Here is a 24,509-nt window from a genome sequence, read left to right as displayed (position 1 = left end):
TGCAATTTGATAGTATTTGGTATAGTGGCTATTCAGACTAAACCTCTATTACAGATAGCTATTATCAGATATTATTAAGACTGCTAATTAGAGAGCTGTGTCTTTCCAGCTCTACCTTAGTTTCTCCCAAAACATCAAGTCCCTGAAGGCAAGTGGGAAGGATACAGAAAGGCCGCCTTATGCACGCTCAGCACACTGCTTACTGGACGCCTCAGTGAGCAGACACACGACTGAGCAGGAAACTGCAAAGTAACCACATGGCTCAGTGTGGAAAATAAAGCAACAGGTAGGAAGTAGCGCTGTGGTGCCAGGGAAGGGCCGTAGCCTTGAGCGGAAGAGCTCCGGGACAATATCCAGGCCCAGAGTTCAAGCCCAAGACCAACAACAAAAGCAATAGGTAGCTTAGTTTCCTTTGTCTTCATTGTGCTTCATTTTCTATACTTTCTAAACTTCTATATCAGTGAGTCCTTATAACGAGTCATACATCACGGAGGAAGGATTATCATGAAGAAAAGGCATTTCTGAATGCATTTATTATGCTGTAGCATATATTGCTTAGCACCAGGCAAAGCACTGTGCAGATGCCACCCCACCCCCATTCCCACACTCCCCTCCCCCACCAGCCCACCCAAAGCCCCCCATGATCCAGATCTGCACCGTCCTCCAGCTCCAGGAACAACTCCGTGGGTGTACAGGGCAGCAGTTCACAGAAGCCGCTCTGAATGGGGTCCACGCAATGGGCCTGAGACAGCCCTGCTCCTGCAGGCCTCAGTCCTGTGGCGGCGGCTGCTGCTGCTGCTGCACCAGGCAGGCGTAAAGGTCCTGGTCCTCCTGGAGCTGGGAGGGATCCAGCAGCTGCCCCTGCCTGAGCACCAGGACCTGGTCCTTCCTCTGGATTGTGTGCAGGTTGTGCGTGATCACCAGCACTGTCCGGTCCCCACTGGATTTCCAGGCCTGCAGCTGGAGAGAGAGCAAAGACATGGACGCCATGACCCCAGCTGGACACCTTCTCCTGGGACATGAGGTAAAGACTGGCGCTTGAACTCGGGGGGGCTGTCCCTTCAGCTTTTGGTGTTTTCCTCAGTTGAGCTATACCTCCACTTCCAGGGGTTTTCGTTTGGTTGGTTTTGGGTTTTGGAGGAAATGAGAGTTTCAAGGACTTTCCTGCCCAGGCTGGCTTTGTACCTGGACCCTCCGATCTCAGCCTCCTGAGTAGCTAGGATTACAGGCCTAGGGGCCCAGGCTCCTAACTGGAAACACCAGGAGACTGCAAGGTCTGCCCAGCCCTCCTCTGTGGGCTGCACTGCTGTTTCTGGAAGACAGGACGGCGGTGGTGATGGAGGAATCGGAGAGGGTCCACGCCACTGCATTCTCCTCCATTCCCAACCCTACACCAACGAGCCGTTCCCCTCGCCCAATCCCACTGGCTGACCTGTCCAGTGCCCTCCCCACCCCGTACTCACGGCCTGCTCACACTGGGCGTCCAGGGCACTGGTGGCCTCATCCAGGATCAGGACCCGTGGGTCCCGCACCAGGGCCCGGGCAACAGCTAGACGTTGTTTCTGTCCCACCGCCAACTGGCTGCCTTTCTCCCCAACATCTGAAGAAATCAGAGATGTTCCCCTCCTCAGACACGGGAGACCGGGATAACACTCCCTGCCCCCACCTCCCAAGAGGAACAAGTGCACCCTGGCTATTCCCACTGGGACCTGGCAGGAGGTGGCAGGAGTGGGGTGGAACTTTTCATGTGGAGATACTTCTACAATTCTACAATTACTCTCTGGAAACAAGGCCACACACACACACACACACACACACACACACACACACACACACACACACGGGCATGCACATATGTGCACACAGATGGAGGAGCTGCAGAATGAATGCATGGTGGGGTTGGGGGGAGCAGAAGGAGGGGCAGGAAAGAGTCTCATGGACCCAACCTTCACCCCAAGACTACGTTTTATTCCTCTGTTGACTGAAAGCGCAGGTTCTCTGCAGTCCGTAAGAGATACCTGTGTGTATTCCGTGCTTCATTTCCCGTATGAAGTCATCCGCCCTGGCCACCCGAGCAGCAGCCAGAACCTGCTCATCCGCACAGCTCGTCAGTCCATACGCGATGTTGTCCCTCACAGAGCCCGAGAACAGCACAGGCTGCTGCCCCACCGAAGCCACCTGTACGGAGGGGAAGGGCAGCGAGGACATGGACACACACACACACACACACACACACACACACCAGTGCCCACCCCAGGGGGCCTCAGTTCCTTCTATGTCCCCATCTCTTCTATCTCTCACAATGGATCCTTGGTTTTTATGGTTTTGTTTTTGTTAGTTGTGGGGCTTGAACTCAGGGCCTGTGCACTGTCCCTGAGCTTCTTTGTGCTCAAGACTAGTGCTCTACTCCTTAAGCCACAGCCACACTTGTGGTGTTTGCGTGGTTATTGGAGCTAAGGGTCTCACGGGGACTTTTCTGGCCAGCCTGGCTTCTAACCGCGATGCTCAGATCTCAACCTCTTGAGTAGCTAGGATTACAAGCGTGAGCCACCACGCCTGGCCACCTTTGGGTATTTTTTAGACCTTCCACCAACATGGATGTCGAGCCTCTCTCAGTGACGACTGTCCTCCGCCCCCCCCCTCGCTCCCCACCTACCTGTGTGTGCAGGTAGTGGTGCTCATACTCTGAGATGGGCTCTCCGTCCAGCAGCACCTGCCCCCTCGTGGGCTGGTAGAGGTTCTGCAGCAGGGCAGCCACGGTGCTCTTCCCTGACCCATTGGGTCCCACCAGAGCTGTCACCTCCCCAGGACGCAGGGTGAACGTCACTCCCTGGAAGACCAGGGAAGCTGTCAGGGGCCTCCCTCTCCTCCCTCAGTGCCCCTCCCTCAGCGTGCCTCTCCAGTCTTCCTGAAGAAGCAAGATCAGGTGCTCAGACACACACGAGTCTCCAGGCTGTGGTGCCCAAGCTATCCAAGAAGAGCAGGGAGCGAGGGCTCCAGTTTCCCTCCCCTCCCAGGCACCTGGAGCACGGGGTGGTCAGGACGACTGGGATATGAAAAGGAGATGTCCCGGAACTCCACGAGGCCCCGCAGGCTGGAGGGAGCCAGCGTCCCCCGTGGAGGCAGATTGGGCTTCCTGTCCAGGTATCGAAACACTTTCTTGGCAGCTCCCACGTTGCTCAGCATGTCCCCGTACATGTATATGAGAGACTACAAAACAGGCGTGGATGGTCAGCCAATCAAACAGCTCCTCCAGAACCCACATCCCAACCTTCCACCCACAGCCTAGCTGTCCTTCCCCTGACCCTCACCCCAAACACGCCCTGCCTTCCACTGGGATGGGAATTCGTTGTTGTTGTTGCTGTTGTGTCCGTTTGAGACAGGGTCTTACTCTAGCCTAGACTGATCTCACACTCACCATCTTCCTCTGCTTTTGAAGTGCTGGGCTTACAGGTATGCACTACCATACCTGGCTCAGCTGGGTGGAATTTAAAAGCAGCACCAGTACTTCCAGGTTCCAGGTTCAGTGAAAGGAATCTAAAGTCTCTGCCCAGAACACAGGGCATTAATTATTTCCACTTCCAGACTTAGTCCTGCCTGTCTTATATGCTCTGTGTACACAGAAGTTTGAAAGCAGGCAGTGTGCCTGACTTTCACTTGTGTGGCCAACAGGGTGCCTAGCGCCATTCTCCACACTTCCACCCAGGCGTCCTCATCACCTGCTTTAACAGTGACCACCTCACATCTCTCTGAGTAGCTAGGGTTACAGGCATGAGTCCCCAGTGCCTGGCTGCGATATGGTATCTTAAAGTTGCTTCATAATAATGGGGAAGGGGAGCTTGGCCTAGTGGCCCAGTTCAATTCCTTGATACCACATACATAGAAAAAGCCAGAAGTGGTGCTGTGGCTTAAGTGGTAGAGCCCTAGCCTTGAGAAAGTACAAGGACAGTGCTCAGGCCCTGAGTTCAAGGCCCAGGACTGGCAAAAAAAAAAAAGGCGGGGGGTGATGGAGAAATGAGTGGGGACACAAAACACAATGATCCATAAGGTGGTCACAATGAAAGTGGGGAATGGATATACAGAGATTCATTATCATTTTCAACGTTGTGTGCTTTTCTATCAAAATTAGTTCTTTTTTTAATAAAAATTGTTTCAAAAAAGTACCACGTTCCTTAAGGCCAGTAGGAAAAACAACAGGTATAAGAAGGGAGAGGCCCCATACTCACTTGCACAGGGGTCCCCACGTCCTCCTGGTAGAACAGAAAGGAGAGCAGGCCGCCCTGGGTGATCTCACCAGCCAGGATCTGCTGCACCCCGCAGCTCATCACCAGCACGTTCACACCCAAGTGCAGCACCTGAAAGAAGCCAGCCTGACAATGAGACTCACCACCCCTTCCTCTCACGGCCCCTGTGGACGGGGGCTGCAAGGGACACGGGTCCCGCCTTACACTCCCACCTCAGCCTTCCCGTCCCTGGGCTCCCTCCATGCTCACCCTCCGGATGAGCAGGTACAAAGCTCGCTCCAGGTCTCTTCTCTCCCACAGCTGCCGGCATCGCTCCACAGCCTCCTCATAGCGACCCGCTTCATCCTCCTCTGCTCCGAAACTGCGTACCGTGTGCACGGTGCCAACGGCCTCCCCCACCACCTGCCTGGCCTTCGCCACCGCGTCCTGGATCTCCAGAAGCAAAGCCTGAAATGAATAGGCAGGGCTGCAGACACTTGCGGGTTGGAGAGGCAGAGACATTGCTTCGGTGCTGGACAATGGAATGTACTATTTGGCCTTAGGAGGAAAGAGAATCCTGACAGGCTACAACAGAAGTGGATCCTGAAGAATTATGCTCACTGAAATAAGCCAGTCACACAAGGGCATAGTTCCACTTATAGGCAGTTTCATGAAACCAGAAAGGTGGCTGCCAGGGGGGTGGAAAGGAATAGGAAGTAACAGTTTACTGGAAACAGAACTGTATTTTTGGAAGATGGAAGACATTGTGGATACAGACGGTGCCAATGGAGGCACACCAGTGTGAATGTCCTTAATGTCAGCAACGGTCATCCAGTCCACTTCCCCTCCACTCCAGCCAGTGTCTGCTGCTTTTAAAGAAAGAGCAATACCCTGCCTGCCTGCAACCCTCGAAGATGTCCTCCTCCCTTGAGAAGCTGGTAACAATGTATTGTCTACTCCAGAAAAATACTCCATTCCCAATCACACTGCGTGTGCACACACGCGCGCACACACACACACTCTCACATTTTAGTTTAAAGTCCTGGGGCTCACAGACCTTCTGAAGTCAAATGTCCATCCATGGCAGACCAGGGAAGCCAAATAACAGAGCAATCTCCCCTAAAGGCTGTGAAGAGCCCATCTTCCAGCGATATAAGTGGACTGGTCCTCACCTCTACATTTTTTTCTCCTCTCATGGTCCCCTCACTGCCCCGCGTACCTGGTGGCGGTCACTGTACACCTTCTCGGCTGCGATGGTAAGGGGCAAGTCCAGCAGGGAGAGGAGGGTGAGTCGAGGTGACACACTGAGCATGAAGCCATACAGCCCTAGCACCTTGACCAAGCTCCGAAGAAGTATGTTGGCGTTCAGAGTAAGCCAGTTGCTCATCAAGGTGGTGTCTGAGCTCAGTCTGGAGCTCAGCTCCCCTGTGGAGGACAAAGTCGATGAGAAAACCATGCACGCTGCAGATCCCACAGTAAGGATAGGAGATCCCTCCTAGCCTTCTGCCGGCCCAGCCCCGCCTCTCAGCACCCTTCCTCATTTGCAGGGACAGGCAGAGGCTGGGTCTTTACCCTGTCCTAAGAAACAACTCCAAGGTTATATCAGATGGATAAAGACATCAGGGTAAGTGAAGGATAAGGATTAGCCAGCAGAATCCTAGATCCGTCCTCCAGGTCTCTCTAAGACCCACCTGTCTTGGTCTCCTGGAAGAATTCGAGGTCCTGATGCAGCAGGGAGGAGAAAAGCTGCTCCTGGATCCTCAAGTTGATTCGGGACATGGTGAAGAGAAAGGAACCGCCTCTGCAGCCAGCAGACAGTGAGCTGCGGGTAGGAAGGAGTGGGGAAGAGTGTGACGAGGAGAGAGATGCAGAGAAGGGGGAGGTGGTGGGCAAAGCAGAGGTGAAAACCCCGAATGAAAAGAAATACTAAGTTGCGGAGTTGGGGGGGAGCACACAAGAGGTAATAAAGAAGCCAGACACAAGCTCAGAAATAAACAGGGAGAAGTGGACAGTGCATGAAAAGGAATTGCTCGGTGCCCACTTCTGCCCTGGCTTTCTTGCCCACTACCTCTCTGGGGCTCTCTTGTTGTGGCTTTTTCCTTCCCATCAATATGGCTCTTCTCCGCAGTCACAAGTGTCTCGTTATGAGAGCTGCCACACCACACTCTCTACTCTCCCCTTCTCCGGAGCCCATCTTTCACCCCAGAAAAACTCAACCTAGATCAGCCAAGTTTTATAATAAAATTTAATAGAAATATTTAAACACAGAGAGGTGCATTTTTTAAAAAATACAGAGTTTTTGCAGGCTAATGGCATATGCCTGTAATCCTAGCTACTCAGGTTAGGATCTGAGGCTAATATCTGAGGATTATAGTTTGGAGCCAGCTCAGGTAGGAAAGTCCCTGAGACTCTTATCTCCAATTAACCACCAGAAAACCAGAAGTAGAGCTGTGGCTCTGAGTGGTAAAGTATTATCCTTGAGTAAAAGAACTCAGGGGTGGCAACTTAGGCCCTGAGTTCAAGCCCTACACTTGACCAGGGGGACTGGAGTCCATGGGTGAGTGAGCATCTAATTATGCTCATACTCTGAGTACCTCACTCACCTCATTCTAGCCTCAGGCCTGCCAAGGAGCATGCTGGTTTGTCTGCTCACTTGTCCTATTTGTTTAAGAGAGTCCATTCTGAAGTATGTTTAAAAAAAAAAGCAGCACAGTAAGTAAACAGGAAAAGATTAAAGATGCTGGAAAGAAAGAGGACTCAGTCTCCAATTAGCAGCTTCAGGGATTAGAAAAATCGGTGAGGCTGGAAGGACCAAGAAAGAGGGAGCAGTGGGCCCAACCTGCCGGGAGGTTAGAGAAACACAACCCAGGTGTAAGAAGGAGGAAGCAAGAAAGAGAGATGGGATTTCACAAAATATTGAGAGGCAACGCAAACATATCCTAGTTAACACATCCACTTGTATTTGTATCTGTCATAACAACATAAACCTTTAAAGTGCTGGACAAAATTGGAAGACAGAAGAGATGGATGGATGGATGGATGGATGGATGGATGGATGGATGGATGGATGGGTGGGTGGGTGGATGGATGGGTGGATGATGGGTGGATGGAGCAGAAGGTGAGTATTCAGATACTGGGATCTTGCAAAAGGACCAACCGCCCTACCTCCCGATGGAAACCAAGCACATGAAGAAGATGGCGCTGGCAAAGGCATCCGGATCAAAATCACCTCCGAGGATGTCAATCACGCGACCAGAATAGTGAGGGATTAACGTCTCCCCTGGAAGAGGAATGAGGGGGGCACCGGAATGAGTCCCTCCTCCCCCCTCGGCTCCCCCCTGGCCTCACCCCACTCACCCAGCACGGCAATGACCAGGAAGAAGAAGGCGGCAGTGAGGTAGGGCAGGTCCGGCCTGGAGAGCCTCAGCAGCCGCCACATCAGGGCCTTGCTGTCCTCGCGGCCAGCGTCCCCGGCCTGGGCTCCTGCCGGACGGCTGAGCACAGCCCACAGCGCCCAGCTGAGCCCCGCAGAGCCGTACCCCGCCAGCCGCCAGCTCCAGCAGGCCGAGGCCAGGCGCGCGGGGGGCGCGCTCACGGCCCCGCCCACCAGGGCCCGCAGGGACAGGCCCAGGGGGGTCTGCAGGCACAGCACGGGCAGCACGGCCCCCCCACACCCCAGCAGCCCTCCCAGTCCCCACAGTCCCCCGAGCCGCAGGAGCCCCTCCAGCCACAGTCCTGGAAGCCCTCCGGGAAGCAGCGCCCCAAGAGCGCCCTGAAGTAGCCACAGGAGGGCTGTGTCCGCCAGCAGCAGGGAGGCCCAGGGCCTCGGGTCGGGAAGCATGGTGGCGGGCGCGGGGTCTGCGGGGAGAAGGGTGAAAACAGTCAGATCCCCCGTGGAAGCCCCGATCCAGTCCCACGCAGGAAGATCCATCCCCCGGGGCCGCTGGCACCCGGCCTGTCCCACCGCGGATGCTGGGGGCCCCCGCTGCACAAGTCCGAGGACCGACGCCTCGGGTCCCGCCTTGCCCGCCCACCCCCGGGCGGCCCAGGGGGTCCAGCCCCGCGCCTGCCACTTCCTGGAAGCCGGAACACACGCGCGCCTGGGGGATGCGATGGACTCCGGGCTTCTGCAGCCACCACTCACCTGCCTGCCGCGGCGGTGCAGCAGCAGCACCACGGGCCTTCCTGGGAGTGCTGGGCGCCGAGTCACCGCTGCCACTCTGAACTCCGGGTCCCCACGGGGGCCGCCGGGAAGCCCCGCGCCCGGCACGTCGGGGCTTTCGCTTTCGCTTCCCAGTCCAGGCCTGCGTTCTGCGCGGCGGCCAGCAGGGGGCGCCGCAGACCTGCGGGCCACGGGTTCCCCCCTCCCCTCCCCTCCCCTTCGCTCCCCTCCCTCCCCTCCCCTCCCTCCTCTCCCCTCTGCTCCCATCCCTCCTCTCTTCCCCTCCCCCCTCTCCTCCCCTCCCTCCTCTGCTCCTCTCCCTCCTCTCCCCTTTCCTTCCCTCCCCTCCCTCCTCTCCCCTCCCTCCTCTCCCCTCTGCTCCCCTCCCTCCTCTCCCTGCACCTTTGCCCTTCCCCCTGGGTCCCAGTGAGAGTCACTTCCACCACCAGCCCATCAGTAGGTTACTTTGTAACATACAGAGGGGAAAACTGTGTCCAGGCCTCACAACGCAGACTCCGGACTTTCTATTACCACCTCAAGTAGTAACAGAAGCTGTTTTAAGGAGCGCCCGCTTTCCCCAGACAAGCTCCAGTTGCAGGATCTTGGGGGTGAAAAGAAAGCCAGACCCCGAGGGACAGACACTCAGGGCTGATACAGAACAGAGGTCCCAGCCTTTGTTCTTCCAGGGATTCCATTTCGAAATGTGGAGTTTAGGAGTCTCTCGTCCTTTGTCCTCATCTGTCCTTCTCAATTAATCATCGGGCAGAGTTTGTGCTTGTGAAGGAAATGCCAGAAGCTAGCCTTTTTTCTTTTTTTTTTTTTTTTTGACAGTACTGGGTCTTGAGCTCAGGGCCTGGGCGCTCTCCCCCAGGTTTTTCACTCAAGGTTGAGGTTCTACCATTTGAACCTCAGCTCCCATTTCTGGTTGTTGACTGATTAACTGCAGATAAGAATCTGGTGAACTCCCCTGCCCAGGCCGGCTTTGAACCTCCATTCTCAGATCTGAGCTTCTTGCTAGGATTACTGGCTGGCCTACTTTTTTAAATTACTGATTCGAACAACAACCAGGTCCCCCCCACCCCAACTCCCCATTTTGCCTCACTCAGAGCTACATTCAACCTGCAGATTGGTTAATTGACTCTTTAAGTGATCTGACTGTGGTCCATTCCTTGCCTAACATGTGTGAAGCCTGGGGTTCAAGCCACTGCACTGGCCAACACACAGCAGCATGTCAGTATGTCAGGGCCATAGCCCCACTTCCATAAATGACTCCGAAGTCGGAAACTACAGAAGAGAGGAGGAGGAGGAGGAGGAGGAGGAGGAGGAGGAGGAGGAGGAGGAGGAGGAGGAGGAGAAAGTATATCCCCAATCACTTGGAATTGAAAAATACTGATATGAAAGGTTGGTAGTGCAATTATCAATTAGTTGGTTAATGTTTAAGATAATTCAGGGGAAGGGTGTGTGAAGTCAAGGTTTACTCCCCAACTTTAACTGCTCTTTATGTCTCTCCTGGGAAGGAAAACACTTCACACTCTGCTGCTTTTTGCCCTTTCAGAGTCCACCTAAGAGAACTCTCCTTGAAAGGAAGGTGACCTGGTCCTTGCTCTTTCCTGTACCCAAATGAGCCAGGAATTTCATTGTGTCTACCTGTTTCTTTTTTCTAACCTGAAACATGTTTTCGTATCTCCCACTCAGGGAGTTCTGTGTATTTCTATTCATGATCCTGAGATTTGTCACATCATGAAATTGAACTCTAATGTACTTCTTGATGTGCAGTTGCTGACATCTCAAAGTTGTTATTTTGGGTAACCACTAAAAAATTTATAGTCCCCTCAGATACATGAGCTTGGAATTTTTATTGCCCTATTCTCCAAAGTTCAAAGCAGGTGTTTTAGGGTGTCCTACTTCCAGTCACCTAAACTATCTACTAGAGACCCATCTGGGGACCTCCAGATTTAGTCTTTTCAGAAAGGACCCTAGCAAGGCTAAAGGAAATTGCAAAAGGGGTCCAAAGAGATGACCAGGCTTCCTGTAGTCCTGGAGAGATGAAGGTGGAATACCCAAGAAGAAATATTTTAGTGAAACACTGCTTCTGTTTCTTAGGGCAAGAGTCCCTTCTCAGGAAGACTCTTGATTTCCTGTCCCCTCACCCACACCAAAGGGGGCCGGGGAGGGGGGGGGACTCCATTCAGCCACAGTACAGCAGAGTCAGCTTTTGTAACCGTTTTCCTTTATTGTATTCAGGCATTCTGCACCTAAGGGGTGGAGGATGCAATAAAATAGAGAGGGCACACAAGATGAACCCAGCCCATCCCCCTGGTTATTTCGCCCTTCTCAATCTATCTGGGGTTGAGCCCCTTTTTCTCCTGGACTGTGTTGGCCCAGGTCCCTGAGTTGGCTCCATCTACCTACAGGAGGCCCCGCCAGCTCTCAGTGCCATCGCTCATTCGTCTCCAGGTACTGGTGCATCAGGTCACTGACATCTGAACTTTCCACTTTCACCCAGCCATCTTCCTTCATATGGTACACTGTGGGTGATGAGCAAAGAGCAAGGAGTCAGCTGGGCACTGGTGGATATGCCTGTAATCCTAGCAATTCGGGAGGCTGAGATCTGAGGATTGCAGTTCCGAGCCATCATGGGAAGGAGAGTCTGTGAGACTCCTATCTCCAATTAACCGCCAGAAAGCTGGAAGTAGAGCTGTGGCTCAGATGGTAGAGTGCCAGTCAGTCTTGAGTGGAAAAGCTAAACAGGATCACAAAGATTTAAATTCAAGCCTCAGGACTAGTACCCCCCCCCAAAATAACAGATCATCAAGGCACTCCCCCACGTCCCTCTTATGCGTAGGGTGTTACACTGATAGAAGCACTAGCACATGCGCACATGCCCAAGTCTCACCTCATTATGACAAGGACTTTTTGATGTCCTCCTGACCCTGAATAGTTTCTCCCTACCACTCAGCCTCCACGGAGTGTCCTTATCCGAACTCTCCCTCCCTTGTCTCAGGTGGGAGCTTTGGTCTCTTACTGTTGACGACGCCTCCCGAATAGCTGTCTCGGTGCGTGGCGTGGACAATTGCCCTTCGGCCAAGGTCATAGGCCTCTTCAGGACTCATATCGGGCCGGTAACCACTGTCCAAGACTCCATAGGCATAAGTGTTCCCACTGCCCGTGGAAAACATACGTCCTGAGAGCCGAGTCCCATCTTCATTCACGTAGTAGAGTCCTGGACCCTGTAAGGGAAGAGACATTCCAAATTGGAAAGGTATTTGTTGGCAGCACAGAGATTCAAGTGTGAATCTGAAAACACAGGGAGAAACATGGCCAGAGGAAAAACACACTTGAAGTCCTCTGCTTCAACCAAAGGGATCAGGAGGGAGCCAGTGGTTATCCGGGGACCATCCCGCAGCTCGTCCTATGCATTGTATCTTTCAGGGGTGGAGTGGGAAGGGGACAAGGACAGAGACCTTCATGCACACTTGGAGGGGTGTGGAGAGGACCCACCTTCTTGTCCCAGCCGCAGATCATGCTGCCCATGGAAAGACCCATGCCCCGGTATTGGCACATCATATTGGAGAGCAATTTGGAAGCCGCTGACACGGAGATGCGCTCCCCATTCCGAAGGTAGTACAGCCTGGACGGAGACGGGAGAGGGAGGCTGAGATTTGGAAGAAGGCTTCTGACCCTCTGAAAGCTAGTTGATGAAATGCCTTGCTAACACTAAGCTGTCAGGGACAAAGATGCGGAGCACTGACTAAGGCAATCCAAGCAACAATCCCTAGGCTGAAAAATGAGGAAAGCTGCCTGGCTTACCTGCATTCCTTGGCCAAGAGGCGTTCCCAGTACTGGCAGTCGGCTGCACAGCCAGACATGGTACCAAGCAGGTAAGGGTTAATCTCTATCACCTTGTTCACCCGTAAGGTGGCTGCAGAAAAAAGTGTTTTTATTGTTGTTATTGACGATGGTGGTGCTGGTGGTAGTGGTGTGTGTGTGTGTGTGTGTGTGTGTGTGTGTGTGTGTGTGTGTTGAGACTTGAACTCAGGACCTGAGCCCTGCCCCTTAGTTTTTTTTTTTTTCATATACCACATGAGTCCCACCCTCCACTTCTGACTCTGGATATTTAAGTGAAAATAAGCATCTCGTGGGCTTTCCTGCCCTAGTTGGCTTTGAACCACCATCTCAGATCTCAGCTTCTGGAGGAGTTAGGATTATAGGCAGGCACCACCAGTGCAAGAAGAGTTTTGAGAGTGAAGAAATAACCTCATGTGTGCACCTGCTCGGGCCTCGGTGTAGACATGGGGCCTCTGAGCTGAGCAGAGGGCCAGCTCCCCAGATTCCGCCTTCTGGAACGCACACACTCACCAATGTAACTCCCAGCCGAGGCCCGGGAGTCCACTGCCACAATCACTCCATGCTGGAACTTAAAGGCAAGTGTGGTTGTCCCATGGGCCATTGCAATCTGAACTTGGCTTTCTCCATCCCCACCCAGAGACTTCAAGAATTCGGTGGGCTAATGAAAGAGAAGGAAAGGAAGGAACCATGAGTGCTTCTACAACAGGCAGCTCCAGATTTTCTAACCTTTAACAAATGGAACAGTTAATACTCAATATTAATTAATTAATCATTAGTAATCCCCAGAAAGAAATCGTTTCAAAAAGATAACACGAACCACGAAACAACCGTTTCCATTTCTCAGCACAACAGAAATGAATGTCTTGCTGGGCTCCGGTGGCTCATACCTGTAATCTTAGCTACTCAGTCGCTAAGATTTTGGGTTGAACCAGCCTGGGTAAGGAAAGTTTGTAAGATTTTTCTCTCCACTTAAGCAGCATGAGGCTGGACGGTGGAGCCTGGAGCTCAAGTAGTAAAGACCACCAGCCTTGAGCAAAAAAGCTAATGAACAGACAATGCCCAGGCATACCAAGGCCCTGAGTTCTGGCCCCAGGACCAGAAGAAAGAAAGAAAGAAAGAAAAGAAAATGAAGGGGTGGGGAAGGAAGGAAGGAAGGTCTTAAGGATGCCTTTATGTTTTTCCAATCCATAATCCCCTTTTTAACTGTCAGAAAGCACATTTTATTAACAAATCCTCATTTTGCAGAAGAGGACCAGGGACGGAGGCAGCCAGTCTTGTTCTAGGACAAGGCAATAGCGAGTTGCTGGGGCCCGGCCAGCCTCACACTTCCCAGATGTCCCAAGATGCTGCACAGCCGCGGCGGCCCCTGACCCACGGCCCACGCTCACCTCCAGCTCTGCCCCAATCGGCGCAGCCTCGCAGCCCCCAGCCCCACGCGGGCTCGTGGGCTGGAGGGCAGCGCCCCTCCGCACCCCTCCGCACCCCTCACCTGCGTCCCCCGGGGCAGCGCGAGCTCGGGAGCTCGCGTGGAGAAGCTGTAGTGTCCCGGGTCCGAGCGAAGCCCCCGGGCGGCTCCGCACACATCCAGCAAGGCCATGACGGCTCGGAGAATCTCCGGGAGGAATCGACGAGGAATCGACGAGGAAGTGAAAGCGAAAGCCCGGCGCCCGGGGAGCGAGCCGGGTGCCTCTCCCCCCACTCCCCGCCCCGTCGGGGAAGAGGCCGGGGGTTTCGGAAGCAGGGGGGGGGGGGTGTCCTGGGGACGGCAGGCGGGGTGCCATCCGGGGACGGTGGGTGGTGGGCAGCTGATGATGGGTCGTCCTGGAAGGGAGGGGAGCAATCGCCCTTCGGAGAGAGCAGGGGGGCGGCGCGGGGGTCCGGGAGAGGCCGGGGCAGGGCTTTATGTATTTATTTATTATGTTAAAATCGAGGCGACCCGGAGTCGTGGGAGATGCTTCTTGAATAAATCCCGAGTCCAGTGGAGAAAGGAGCCGAGGACCGGACAACGTCCCTGGATCGTTCCACGCGGGAGAACGAGCCCTCCCCCGCCCCGACGCCCGCCCCCCTCCCCGCCCCTCGCTCGGCTCTCGGGCTCCGGCTGGGCTGAATTGCACTAAATCCTGGCCCCGCCCCTCTTTGCAACCTGTGCGGGCCTCTTCTGCCCAGCAACCGTTGACGTCACGCGCTCAGGCTCCGCCCCCGAAGGCAGAGATTGGCCAGATGATCCTACCGACTTCCCTGAGGGAGGGATGGGGTTATTGGGGGGGTGGGAGGGAGGGGTGGGAGTCCTCCAGAAAAGGTCTGAGCGAGGGGGACGGAGAGGAGGGATTGGCTGCCAGCTGTTGGCGCCCAGGAGAAGAATGAAGTCTGGGTCTTGCACCACAAGACAAAGTGAGTCCTTTGGGAGTGTCAGACACCGGGAAGCCCACAGTACAAAACACCAATTTTATTTTAAATAGTAAGAACCGACAGCATACATAGAGGCCAGCATATGACTTTGATCAGATTAAAATCAGTTGGTCTTCCCTTTCCAGTACATTCTGAATATTTCTTCCAAATTTTCACCCAAGCGTCTACTAGTTACACTAAGGCATTTGAAATTCTCCTTCTCTTTCCTGGAAGTCTAGTGTGTCAAAAAAAAAAAAACACTGGGGGAGACGTCTGCCTGGTGTTCTCCTATGCAGAAGACCGGAGACCTGAGGATCCCAGTTTAAAGCCATTAGTGCATGAAACTCTTACTTCCCATTAACCAGCAAAAAAAAAAGTCCAAAGTTTGGACTTGTGGCTCGAGTGCTAGGGTAGTAGCCCTGAGGGGTGGGGGGTACAACAACAACAACAAAAAAAACAAATAAAACAACAGAGCTCAAGGACCTGAGTTCATGCTCTAGTACTGGCAGGAACAGGAGAGGAGCCAGAGCCCTTGGAGAAGTAGTACTAGTCCCAAACCTTAACCAGCTCCTCCTGGCACCAGCTGCCTACCCTGCAGGTCTGCTAAGATCTTCACTCCCAAGCCTGTCACAGAGAGCGGAGGAAATGGAGGGAACGGTAGGGTGCAGGTTCCAAAGGTCTTTCACTCTGGAGCAGCTTTAGAAGCCTGTGCCATAACCCAGTACAGCCCCCGAGTCTCCATAAGCTGTTCGTGGGTTCCCTCCTCGCAAATGGCACCTCCTTTCAGAAAGAGGATGTGGTCAGCCTGTTGCACCAAGCTGAGATGCTGAGTGATAAGGAGCACAGAGCGAGAGCTCCGCTCAGGGCTTTCATACAGGAGCTGCTGTACCTGAGGAGAGATGCACACAGCGTTCATGTGAATAAAGGAAAACTGGAGTCCTAGCCAGGTGCCTATAATTCTAGCTACCCAAGAGGCTAGGAACTGAGGTTTGAAACTATCCTAGGAAGATAAGCCTGAGAGACTTTTACTCCAGTTAATCACCAAAAAGTCAAAAATGGAGGTGTGGCCGGCACTCAGGCCCCAAGTTCAAGCCTCAAGTTCAATCCTCCTCCCCTCCCCCCCCTCACACACACACACACAAATGTAGGAGTCCTGTGGTGAAGCCCATAAAAGAAGACTGGAAAATTATATAGTAGAACATAAGAAAATCTAGTTCCATGGTAAACAGCATGCATATTCCAATCAGCTAGATCTGCACTGGGGTCCAGGGTGTACTACTCAATTGTGTAACCTTGAGTCGGTGGTACAACCTCTCTCAATCTCCACACTGTAAGGATATCGATGCCTGCCCACTGGTTCTCACAATGGATAAATTGAGTTTCACAGGACATGTAAAGGGCCTAGTCGCAGGTCAAACACATAGTACAAACTTGACTGATACTACTAGGATAGAATTTTCTTTATGTTTGGTCTTAAGAGATTCAGTGTTCATAGACAGTTAATAGGAACTAAAAATTCTAAGCATGTTGATATAACTTGCTAAAGGAGATAAGATGCAATGAGAATTATGCAGTAAAAAGATGGCTCTCGGGGCCGGGAGTTTGGCCTAGCGGTAGAGTGCTTGCCTAGCATGCATGAAGACCCAGGTTCGATTCCTCAGTCCCACATACATAGAAAAAAGCCAGAAGTGGTGCTATGGCTCAAGTGGTAGAGCTCTGACTTTGAGAAAGCCCAAGGACAGTGCTCAGGCCCTGAGCTGAAGCCCAGGACTGGCAAAAAAAAAAAAAGGCTCTCTTTTTGGGCATGGTGGCACACACCTGGGATCCCAGCTACTCAGGAAGTAGAGATTAGGAGCATCAACTTTCAAGGCCAACCCAAACAATGTGAAGGAGGGAGGCATACATACCATATTTTCTAAGGCCATAGCTAAAAAAATAACTAAAACAAAAAGCTGTGGCATGGCTCCGAGGTAAAGCACCTTCCTAGCAAGTTCAAAGTACTGAGTTCAAGCCTCAGTGCCACTAAAAGAGAAGACTGTCTCACCCGTAGCTGGCTATTTGCATCCAGGGCACTGGTGGCATCGTCCAAGATGAGTACACATGGTTTCCGGATCAGTGCTCGGGCCAAGGCTACTGCCTGTCGCTGCCCTCCTGACAGCTGGTTCCCATTCTCACCCGCCTCTGCAGAGACAAGCCCCCAGATGAGAGCTGTTAGCCACATGTGCATACACACCAAAATCTGGTCAATGCAAGAAGAGAGGGGAATTCTGGGAAGGTCAATCTAGCTCTTCAATGTGAAGATAAACAAGATCTTACCCCTTCCAAGTGACACCCATGGGGCAGGAAGATCTCTAGAGTAAAGGCAAGCTTATTGGGTTCTCAGTAAAGATGTCCAGAGGTAGATGATGCAGTACCTGTGTGGTAACCCTGAGGGAGTCGACAGATGAAATGGTGGGCTCCAGCCTCCACTGCAGAGGCCATGATTTCCTCCACAGGTGGTTTCTTGGTCAAGCCATAAGCAATGTTTTCTTGCACACTTCTTCCGAACAGTCGTGGTTCTTGTCCCACGGCAGCCACCTGAGATGAAACATGATGGAAGGAAGACCTCAGGAGAATGGTGCTCTAGAGATTGAACACTGAAAACTGACAGTGTACCCACTGTCAACCCCTCCTCCCTCTTCACCCAGTGCCCCCTAATTCTCTTTCAGGGTGCTCAGGAAGAATGTTCTCGCTCAATGCCCCTCCCTTTCTCCATGCCACCTTCTCATTTACCTGTCTGTGCAGGTAGCGGTGCTCATATTGGGAAAGGGGTTTCCCTTCCAGCAGCACCTGACCCCTCGTGGGCTGGTAGAGGTTCTGCAGCAGGGCAGCCACCGTGCTCTTCCCTGACCCATTGGGTCCCACCAGAGCTGTCACCTCCCCAGGACGCAGGGTGAAGGTCAGCCCCTGGGGAGTAGACAAGGCCCAGTAAACAGCAATTAGAACCCTTTGACCTTGAAAGTATCATTGTGTCATTACATTGTTTCTATTTCTCCAGAGGAAAAAGGAGGCAAATGGGGAAATGTAGCCATTCCTACTTCCCCTGTGCACAGATTTCTGGGATGATTCCTCCCAAAGAGAAGATGGAAAGAAGATGCAGCAAAAACAAGGGGAAAATGAAGTATAGCTCTACTATCCACACAGGAGGCTTTCTACCGGGAAGTGGGGAAAATATCACAAAGGGAAAGAAAATGAAGGGCTGGGAATGTGGCTTAGTGGTAGACTGTTTGCTATCATGCCTGAGACCCTGGTTCAATTCCTCAGTACCACATAAACACAAGAAGTCAGAAGTGGCACTGTGGCTCAAGTGGTAGAATGCTAGCCTTGAGGACAAAAGTTCAGGAACAGCATCCAGGCCCAGAGTTCAAACCTGAGTACTGGCAAAGTAAAGAAAGGAAGGGAGGGAGAGAGAGCGAGAGGAAGAGAGAGAGAGAGAGATGGAGAGAGAGAGAGAGAGAGACAGAGAGAGACAGAGACAGAGAGAGAGACAGACAGAGAAAGAGAGGAGTGAGAAAAGAAAGAAAAGAGAGAAGATTGCAAACAGGCTTCACGATAGCAATTCTTGGATGGTTGGGGGAGGGGATGACTTCTAAGACAAACCATGCTATTCATCGCATTTGAAGGGTTAGGAAGGACCAGGGCTTGGTGCTAAGCGGGCTGAAAGCTGGACAGAACTCTAGGGAGGGGATAGGTGGGATACTGAGGCTGGTAGGTTGTACCTGCAACACTGGGACTTCTGGAGAGCTTGAATAAGCAAAGGAGACATCTTGGAACTGGACAAGACCCCTCATATTTAAAGGAGCCAACAAACCACTGGGCAGGCAGCGAGGGGTCCGGTCTAGATACTCAAATATTTTTTCTGAGGAGCCCACAGCCTTCTGGACCACAGGGTAGTAGGCCAGCAGCACCTGGAGGAGATATAATGATGTCACAGACTAAATGCCGCGAGGCAGTGTTTGCGATGTGACAGCAAATGGCTAAGGAACAGGCTGGAGAGAGCACTGTGGGGTGAGGTTGGTTGGAAGGACCTCACCTCAACAGCTACGACGAACTGGGTCTGGTAGAGAACAAACGTGACAAGGTTCCCGCTGCTTAGAGCCTCTCTTGTCACCAGCTTCCCACCCAGGTATAGAATGGCCACCTTCAGCAGCATCCCTGAGATCTGCAGATTAAAGGAATTAGGGTAGAAAAGCTAGAGGGACACAAGGCAACATGGTTACCACAGAGATATCAAGTCCCTCCTGCCCTTTCTGTTGTTGTTGGCCGTGAGACCTGCACTCAGAGCCTGAGCTTTAGTACTCTGGTTTTCTGGTGGTTAATTGGAGATAAGTTTCATAGACTTGCCGGGGGCGGTTGCTCATGCCTGTGATCCTAGCTACTCAGGAGGCTGAGATCTGAGGATCAAGGTTCAAAGCCAGCCCGGGTACAAAAAGGCAGTCCTGGGGTTTTGAGCTCAGGGTCTGAGCACTGTCCTTGGGCTTTCTCAAGGCTAGAGCTCTACCACTTGAGCCTCAGCACCACTTCTGGCTTTTGTTTCTATATATGTGGTACCTAGGAATTGAACCTGGATCTTCGTGCATGCTAGGCAAGCACTCTACCACTAGGCCAAACTCCCAGCCAAGACCTGGGACTCTCATCTCCATCTAACCTCCAGAAAGTGGGGCTTGGCTCAAGGGTAGGGTGGTAGCCTTGAGCTGAAGAGCTCAGAGACAGTGTCCAGGCTGAGTTCAAGCCCCACAACCCATGAGAGAGAGAGAGAGAGAGAGAGAGAGAGAGAGAGAGAGAGAGAGAGAGAGAGAGAGAGTGAGTTTCACAGACTTTCCTGCCCAGGTTGTTCTTCAACTTTGACCTTCAGACCTCAGCCTGCTGAGCAGCTAGGACGACAGGTGTGAGCCACCAGCACCCAGCTATATAGTCCCTTTCTCCATAAAAACAGTAGAAGTTCAAGCATTAGAATGACTCAACCTTAGAGACCCACAAGATGTAATTCGCATGACACTGGAAGGTCCCAGAATCTTATCTTCATCACTGTCACTGGTGTCACTCTGTTTAGGGATCATTTTTCTCTTTACCAAAGGCTTTCAGAAATATGCTATTAGCTAATACTCATATTAATAGCCTCTGTGAGAGAAATTTTATCATTTTTTAAAATAAGTCAACAATTTCATCCACACAATGGATGAAGCAGACATAAATGCAAATATTTATGGTTCTCTGAGCTTCCTCACAGAGACAAATAAAGTCTCCTAGGCTGGGAGACATAGCATCTCTCTAATAGAGAGATGTGGGAATCATGTGTACTTACCATGGAAGGAAAAGGCCTAGTGTCTCTACAAAGAGTGAGTGGGCTAAGAACACTGAGTAGTGTAACTGACGGTCAGGTTGCTAGGATGAAAACATGAAGCCATCCATTCCACAGTGGAGGAGGCACGGAAGACAGGGTTCAGAAATGGAACAGAGTCAAGGCATCTTAGGGACCAAGGACTAGATATTGACCTCAGATACGCACATTGATGACCCACTGGTTGGCTACATAGCCCAGGGCCTCCTTCTGGCTGAGTGTCTTCAGTTCCTCCAGCTTCGTCCTAAACTTCTGGGCCTCTCCCTCCTCATTGGCAAAGCTCCGCACTGTCGGCATAGCTGACAGGACCTCCATGGCTACCTGGCTTGCCTCTGCTAGAAACTTCCGCTTCTGTACTTGCAGTGACTTGTAGGGATGGAAACAAGAAGTGTCACCTGGAGCTAGCAAACCACAAGAAGCACTAGTATTCACATTTGAAATTAAAGTCAAGAAGGGCAAGCGGAGAAGAGACAGAAGAACATGGCTATATTACCATGGATATATATATATATATATCACATATATATATGATAATCACTAAACAGAAGCAAGGAAGAGAATGGCTCTGCATTAGGTGGTGGTCATATGCTTAAGGTTAGGATGTGGACAACATGGAGATAGATCAAAAGGTAGGCAGTCTTTCTTAAAGAACTGAAAATTGACCTTCCCTACGATCCTGCCATACCACTTCTGGGCATCTACCCTGAACATCATAACCCAAGATGGGATAAGGACACCTGCTCAGCTATGTTCATCTATGCACTATCCACAAAGCCAGGTGATGGAAACAATCCAGATGCCCTACTACAGATGAATGGATACAGAAAATGTAGTACATATACACAGTGGAATTCTACATAGCCAACAGACAAGATAAAATAATGGCATTTGCAAGGAAGTGCATGAATCTAGAGTGAATCATGTTGAGTGAGACAAGTCAAGACCAAAGGAACAAAAGCACATGGTATCCTTAATATGTGGCTATTAGATCCAAACAGTACAAGAGCAAGGACTCAAAAGTTGTATACCCAATGCTATGGACATGGTACTGGAAATACAAACACAACTACATAGTCATAAAAACTTATGACTCTATAGACATAATGTTTTGTTACATAAATTATTATGTATCTATGACATACAAATCCTCAGCCTAATTTTGACTATGTTCTAAAATCTAAGTGCCAGTGATTGTATATAGAGATTCCCTTCTTGAATACTTGTTTGTTAAACACATCATTTGAAATATGATGTAAAAATCAATGTTAATAAATTCTTTAAAAAAAAAAAGGTGGGCAGTCTGAGAACATTCACAGGGACAGGAAGCTCCATGGGGACAGACAACCAGTGAGGGTACAAGGAAAGTCATGCCGAAAACAATCAGGGAGGAACTGAGTCTAAGTCTGGGAGATGAAGTCCTGGTGTGGGCGGCCTAGCTCTCTGGACGTACCTTGTACAGTTCTCCTGTCTTCTTAGGCATAAGGACAAGTGCAGGCAGGAAGACCAGGGTGACCACGCTGAGGGATGGTGACCCCCAGAGCATAAACCCCAAGAGACACAACCCTCGCACCAGGTACCACATCAGTAGATTCAGTTTCTCACTCAGAGACTCACACATGTCGGCCGTATCATCTGTTACTCGAGCTGTGATATCACCTGCAAGGATTGGAGCAAAGAGTGAATGAGACCAGGTCAGAGCGATAAGAGACAGGGTAGGGGCCAGGACAGGGATGTCAACATGGTGTTCTAAGAAGGTTGGGGAAACAATGTATGAGTTTGGGGAGATGTGGAAACCTTGATACTGGAAAAATGAAGCTGAACACTGGTGGCTCACACCTGTAATCCTAGCTACTCAGGAGGCTGAGATCTGAGGACCACAGTTCAAAGCCAGCCCAGATAGAAAAGTCAGAGAGAATCTTATCTCCAACAAACTACTATGGAAAAGTCAGAAGTGACACTATGTCTCGAGTGGTAGAATGCTGGCCTTGAACGAAAGAAGCTCAGAGGGGCCGGGAGTTTGGCCTAGTGGTAGAGTGCTTGCCTAGCATGCATGAAGACCTGGGTTTGATTCCTCAGTACCACATACATAGAAAAAAAAGCTGGAAGTGGTGTTGAGGCTCAAGTGGTAGAGCTCTAGCCTTGAGAAAGTCGAAGGACAGTGCTCAGGCCCTGAGCCCAAGCCCAGGACTGGCAAAAAAAAAAAAAAAAAAAAAAGCTCAGAGACAACACCCAGGCCCTGAGTTCATGCCCAGGATGGGGGAAAAAATAGAGTATTAGAGAAGAAAACATTGTCCCAAATCTTCATTTTTATCTATAAAGAAGTTGACACACATGCAAATTTCCATTTCTCAAGAGGTTTTCTGTTCACTAAGGAACTTGTGTATTTCGTGTAGGTCATAAAGCTTTAGAAAAAGTCTAGGAAAGGGTTTGGGGGCCCATACTAAGCACTCTGATGAGAACCAAGGTGCTGGGGTCTAGCTCCAAGTTGTCTCTGGCCATATAAAACTGTGCAAGTTAGAGGGCTTAGATCTAAGTTTCCTTCTTGTAAATGAAGCTGGACTTTATCATCTCAACTGTACAGGTTTGAAATTCTGTAGCTTTTAATCTAGGAGCAAATCGACTCCCTTGTGTCATTAGACACAAATAAGACTATGGGACTTAGATTTATGGGACATTGTCAAAAAATACCAGTTTTCTCTGAAGGCAAAAGGGACAATATTTTGCTCCTGAGACAGAATAAGAAATAAAGACTTACAATGTGTGTGTGTGTGTGTGAGAGAGAGAGAGAGAGAGAGAGAGAGAGAGAGAGAGAGAGAGAGAGAGAGAGAGAGAGAGAGAGAGAGAGAGGGAGAGGGAGAAAGGGGGAAGGGAAATTTATAAAGGTTATAAGTAAAAGAGCCCATATAACCTGAGGGCCAGTGTGCTTATGATCCTAACTAATCAGGTAACTATGATCTGAGGATCACAGTTCGTGAAATTTCTCTCTACAATTACTCACTAAAATGCAAGAAGTGGAGGTGTGACTTAGGGGTAAGAGCGTTAGCCTTGAGTGAAAAAGCCATGGGTCAGTGTCCAGGTCCCGAGTTCAAGCCCCATTACCAAGGGGGGAGGGCAGAGAGAGACAGACACAGAGACAGATTATGCAGATATATAATGAAAATATTTCCTATGAAACCTGTTTGGTTCTGCTCAAAAAACTCAGTCTCCTGGCGCAGGACGGCTCGGAACACCTCTCCGTGCATGCGGCTGTGCATGCGGCCCATGGTGTGGTTATAGATGCCATCGCCCGAGAACTCCAGCACTGCGCTGGAAAGGGAGAGAGTGGGGGAGGACGGTCAGCGTGCTCCGGGGCCGTAGGAAGGTCCCAAGACGCGACCCCTTTTTCCTAGGGCTCCCCATCCTTAGCACCCAGACCTGGCTATGGTGAGCAGGGACATAAGAGTTACGTTGCGGGTGAAGGCAGAAGCTGTCCTGTCCTGTAGAATCCAGTCGGTAAGGCGGCCGGTGAAGAACGGAATGGCCATCTCCCCTGGAGAGAGAGAGAGAGACAGGACACCTGTCAGCCACCTTGCCTGCGTGCCCCTGCCCGCCCCTCGTCCTTCTCCAACCCGCGCAGAGATCCCCCCCCGCGGCTGCCCCCGCCGGGCGTAAGGGGCACAGGCAGAGATTGTGGAGACAAGATCCGTTCTGCGACAGGAGGAGGACTTGGCCCCAGCTGCCCAGTCCAGTCTTGACCCCTGACAGCGTTCCAGCCCCTCGCTCCGTCCCCTTCGCCCCCGCCCGACCCCTTCCGTCCTCACCTAGACAGGAGAGGACCAGCAGGGGCAGAACCAAGCGCGCGCGGCGGATCTCCGAGCCCAGGCAGCCGAGAAGCCGGCGCGCGGTGTCTCCCGGTTCCCAGGACCACAGACTCCCGAGCTTGTGCCACAGGGCGGCCGCGGGCAGTGCGGCCGCATAGCCCAGGGCGAAGGCCGCTGGGCAGCCGCTCCAGTGCAGAGCCCGCGCGCCGGGGGCGCCGCCGGGGGCTCCCCACGAGCCCAGCTCTTGGAACAAGGCAAGTCCCGGCAGGGCCAGGCCCATCGCCACCGCCGCGGGCTGCAAAGCCGCCAGCCACCCGTGGGCTGCCGAGCCTGCGCCCTCGCGGGCGGCCGTCGCCTTGAGGACCCCATGGACCCCCAGCCACAGCGCAGCCCAACGGCTCAGGCCCACCGCCCAGGTCTGGAGCAGCGGCCCCGCCGCGGGCAACAGCCGAGAGACCACTCCGGGCAGCGCGGGCCGGAGCAGCACCCAGTCACCCAGCAGCAGCAGCGCGGCCCCGAACCAGGGGAGGAAAGGTCGGGGGACGCGGGCGTCTCCGCTCGCCATGAGAGCGCGGGGGACCGCGGCCACGGCAGGACAGCGGCTGCGGGGGGCTGTCCGAGTCCAGCAGGGCTGGGATCACAAGCTCGTGGGGGCGGGGGGTATGGAAAGTCCCGGGCACCGGTGATCGCGCCGGCGCTGGAGAGAA

At 52.2% G+C, this 24,509-nt stretch overlaps 3 protein-coding genes across 4 annotated transcripts; all 3 read right to left on the bottom strand.

Annotated features, from left to right (window-relative positions):
• Positions 1 to 620: 620 nt before the first annotated feature.
• Positions 621 to 8,449, bottom strand: Tap2 (transporter 2, ATP binding cassette subfamily B member). The gene is made up of 12 exons (XM_090356060.1): positions 8,368 to 8,449; positions 7,581 to 8,081; positions 7,389 to 7,503; positions 5,915 to 6,045; positions 5,443 to 5,648; positions 4,494 to 4,691; positions 4,227 to 4,355; positions 3,022 to 3,210; positions 2,657 to 2,830; positions 2,019 to 2,178; positions 1,464 to 1,600; positions 621 to 960 (listed from the first exon to the last, which is right to left on the bottom strand). Exons 2-12 carry the CDS (start codon positions 8,062 to 8,064, stop codon positions 769 to 771), a joined length of 2,115 nt encoding a protein of 704 aa, XP_090212186.1. The 5' UTR covers positions 8,065 to 8,081; positions 8,368 to 8,449; the 3' UTR covers positions 621 to 768.
• A 2,144-nt stretch (positions 8,450 to 10,593) lies between these two features.
• On the bottom strand, positions 10,594 to 13,956 carry Psmb8 (proteasome 20S subunit beta 8). Its single transcript, XM_090356026.1, has 6 exons — positions 13,724 to 13,956; positions 12,745 to 12,892; positions 12,196 to 12,307; positions 11,887 to 12,016; positions 11,411 to 11,615; positions 10,594 to 10,913 (listed from the first exon to the last, which is right to left on the bottom strand). Exons 1-6 carry the CDS (start codon positions 13,829 to 13,831, stop codon positions 10,816 to 10,818), a joined length of 801 nt encoding a protein of 266 aa, XP_090212152.1. The 5' UTR covers positions 13,832 to 13,956; the 3' UTR covers positions 10,594 to 10,815.
• Positions 13,957 to 14,636: 680 nt separating this feature from the next.
• On the bottom strand, positions 14,637 to 24,455 carry Tap1 (transporter 1, ATP binding cassette subfamily B member). Of its 2 annotated transcripts, none has more exons than XM_090355983.1 (11): positions 23,803 to 24,455; positions 23,417 to 23,531; positions 23,178 to 23,308; positions 21,453 to 21,658; positions 20,171 to 20,368; positions 18,695 to 18,823; positions 18,381 to 18,569; positions 17,395 to 17,568; positions 17,037 to 17,199; positions 16,667 to 16,803; positions 14,637 to 15,505 (listed from the first exon to the last, which is right to left on the bottom strand). In XM_090355983.1, exons 1-11 carry the CDS (start codon positions 24,365 to 24,367, stop codon positions 15,305 to 15,307), a joined length of 2,208 nt encoding a protein of 735 aa, XP_090212109.1. In that variant the 5' UTR covers positions 24,368 to 24,455; the 3' UTR covers positions 14,637 to 15,304. The 2 variants fall into 2 exon arrangements, with proteins under 2 accessions (XP_090212109.1, XP_090212108.1); XM_090355982.1 differs by having other exon boundaries at positions 14,639 to 15,511; positions 23,803 to 24,449.
• Positions 24,456 to 24,509: the final 54 nt, after the last annotated feature.

Source organism: Megascapheus bottae, chromosome 22, assembly GCF_031878675.1.
Source record: "Megascapheus bottae isolate mThoBot1 chromosome 22, mThoBot2.hap1, whole genome shotgun sequence".
Lineage (NCBI taxonomy): Eukaryota > Metazoa > Chordata > Mammalia > Rodentia > Geomyidae > Megascapheus > Megascapheus bottae.
This window is presented reverse-complemented; position numbering and strand designations above follow the sequence as displayed.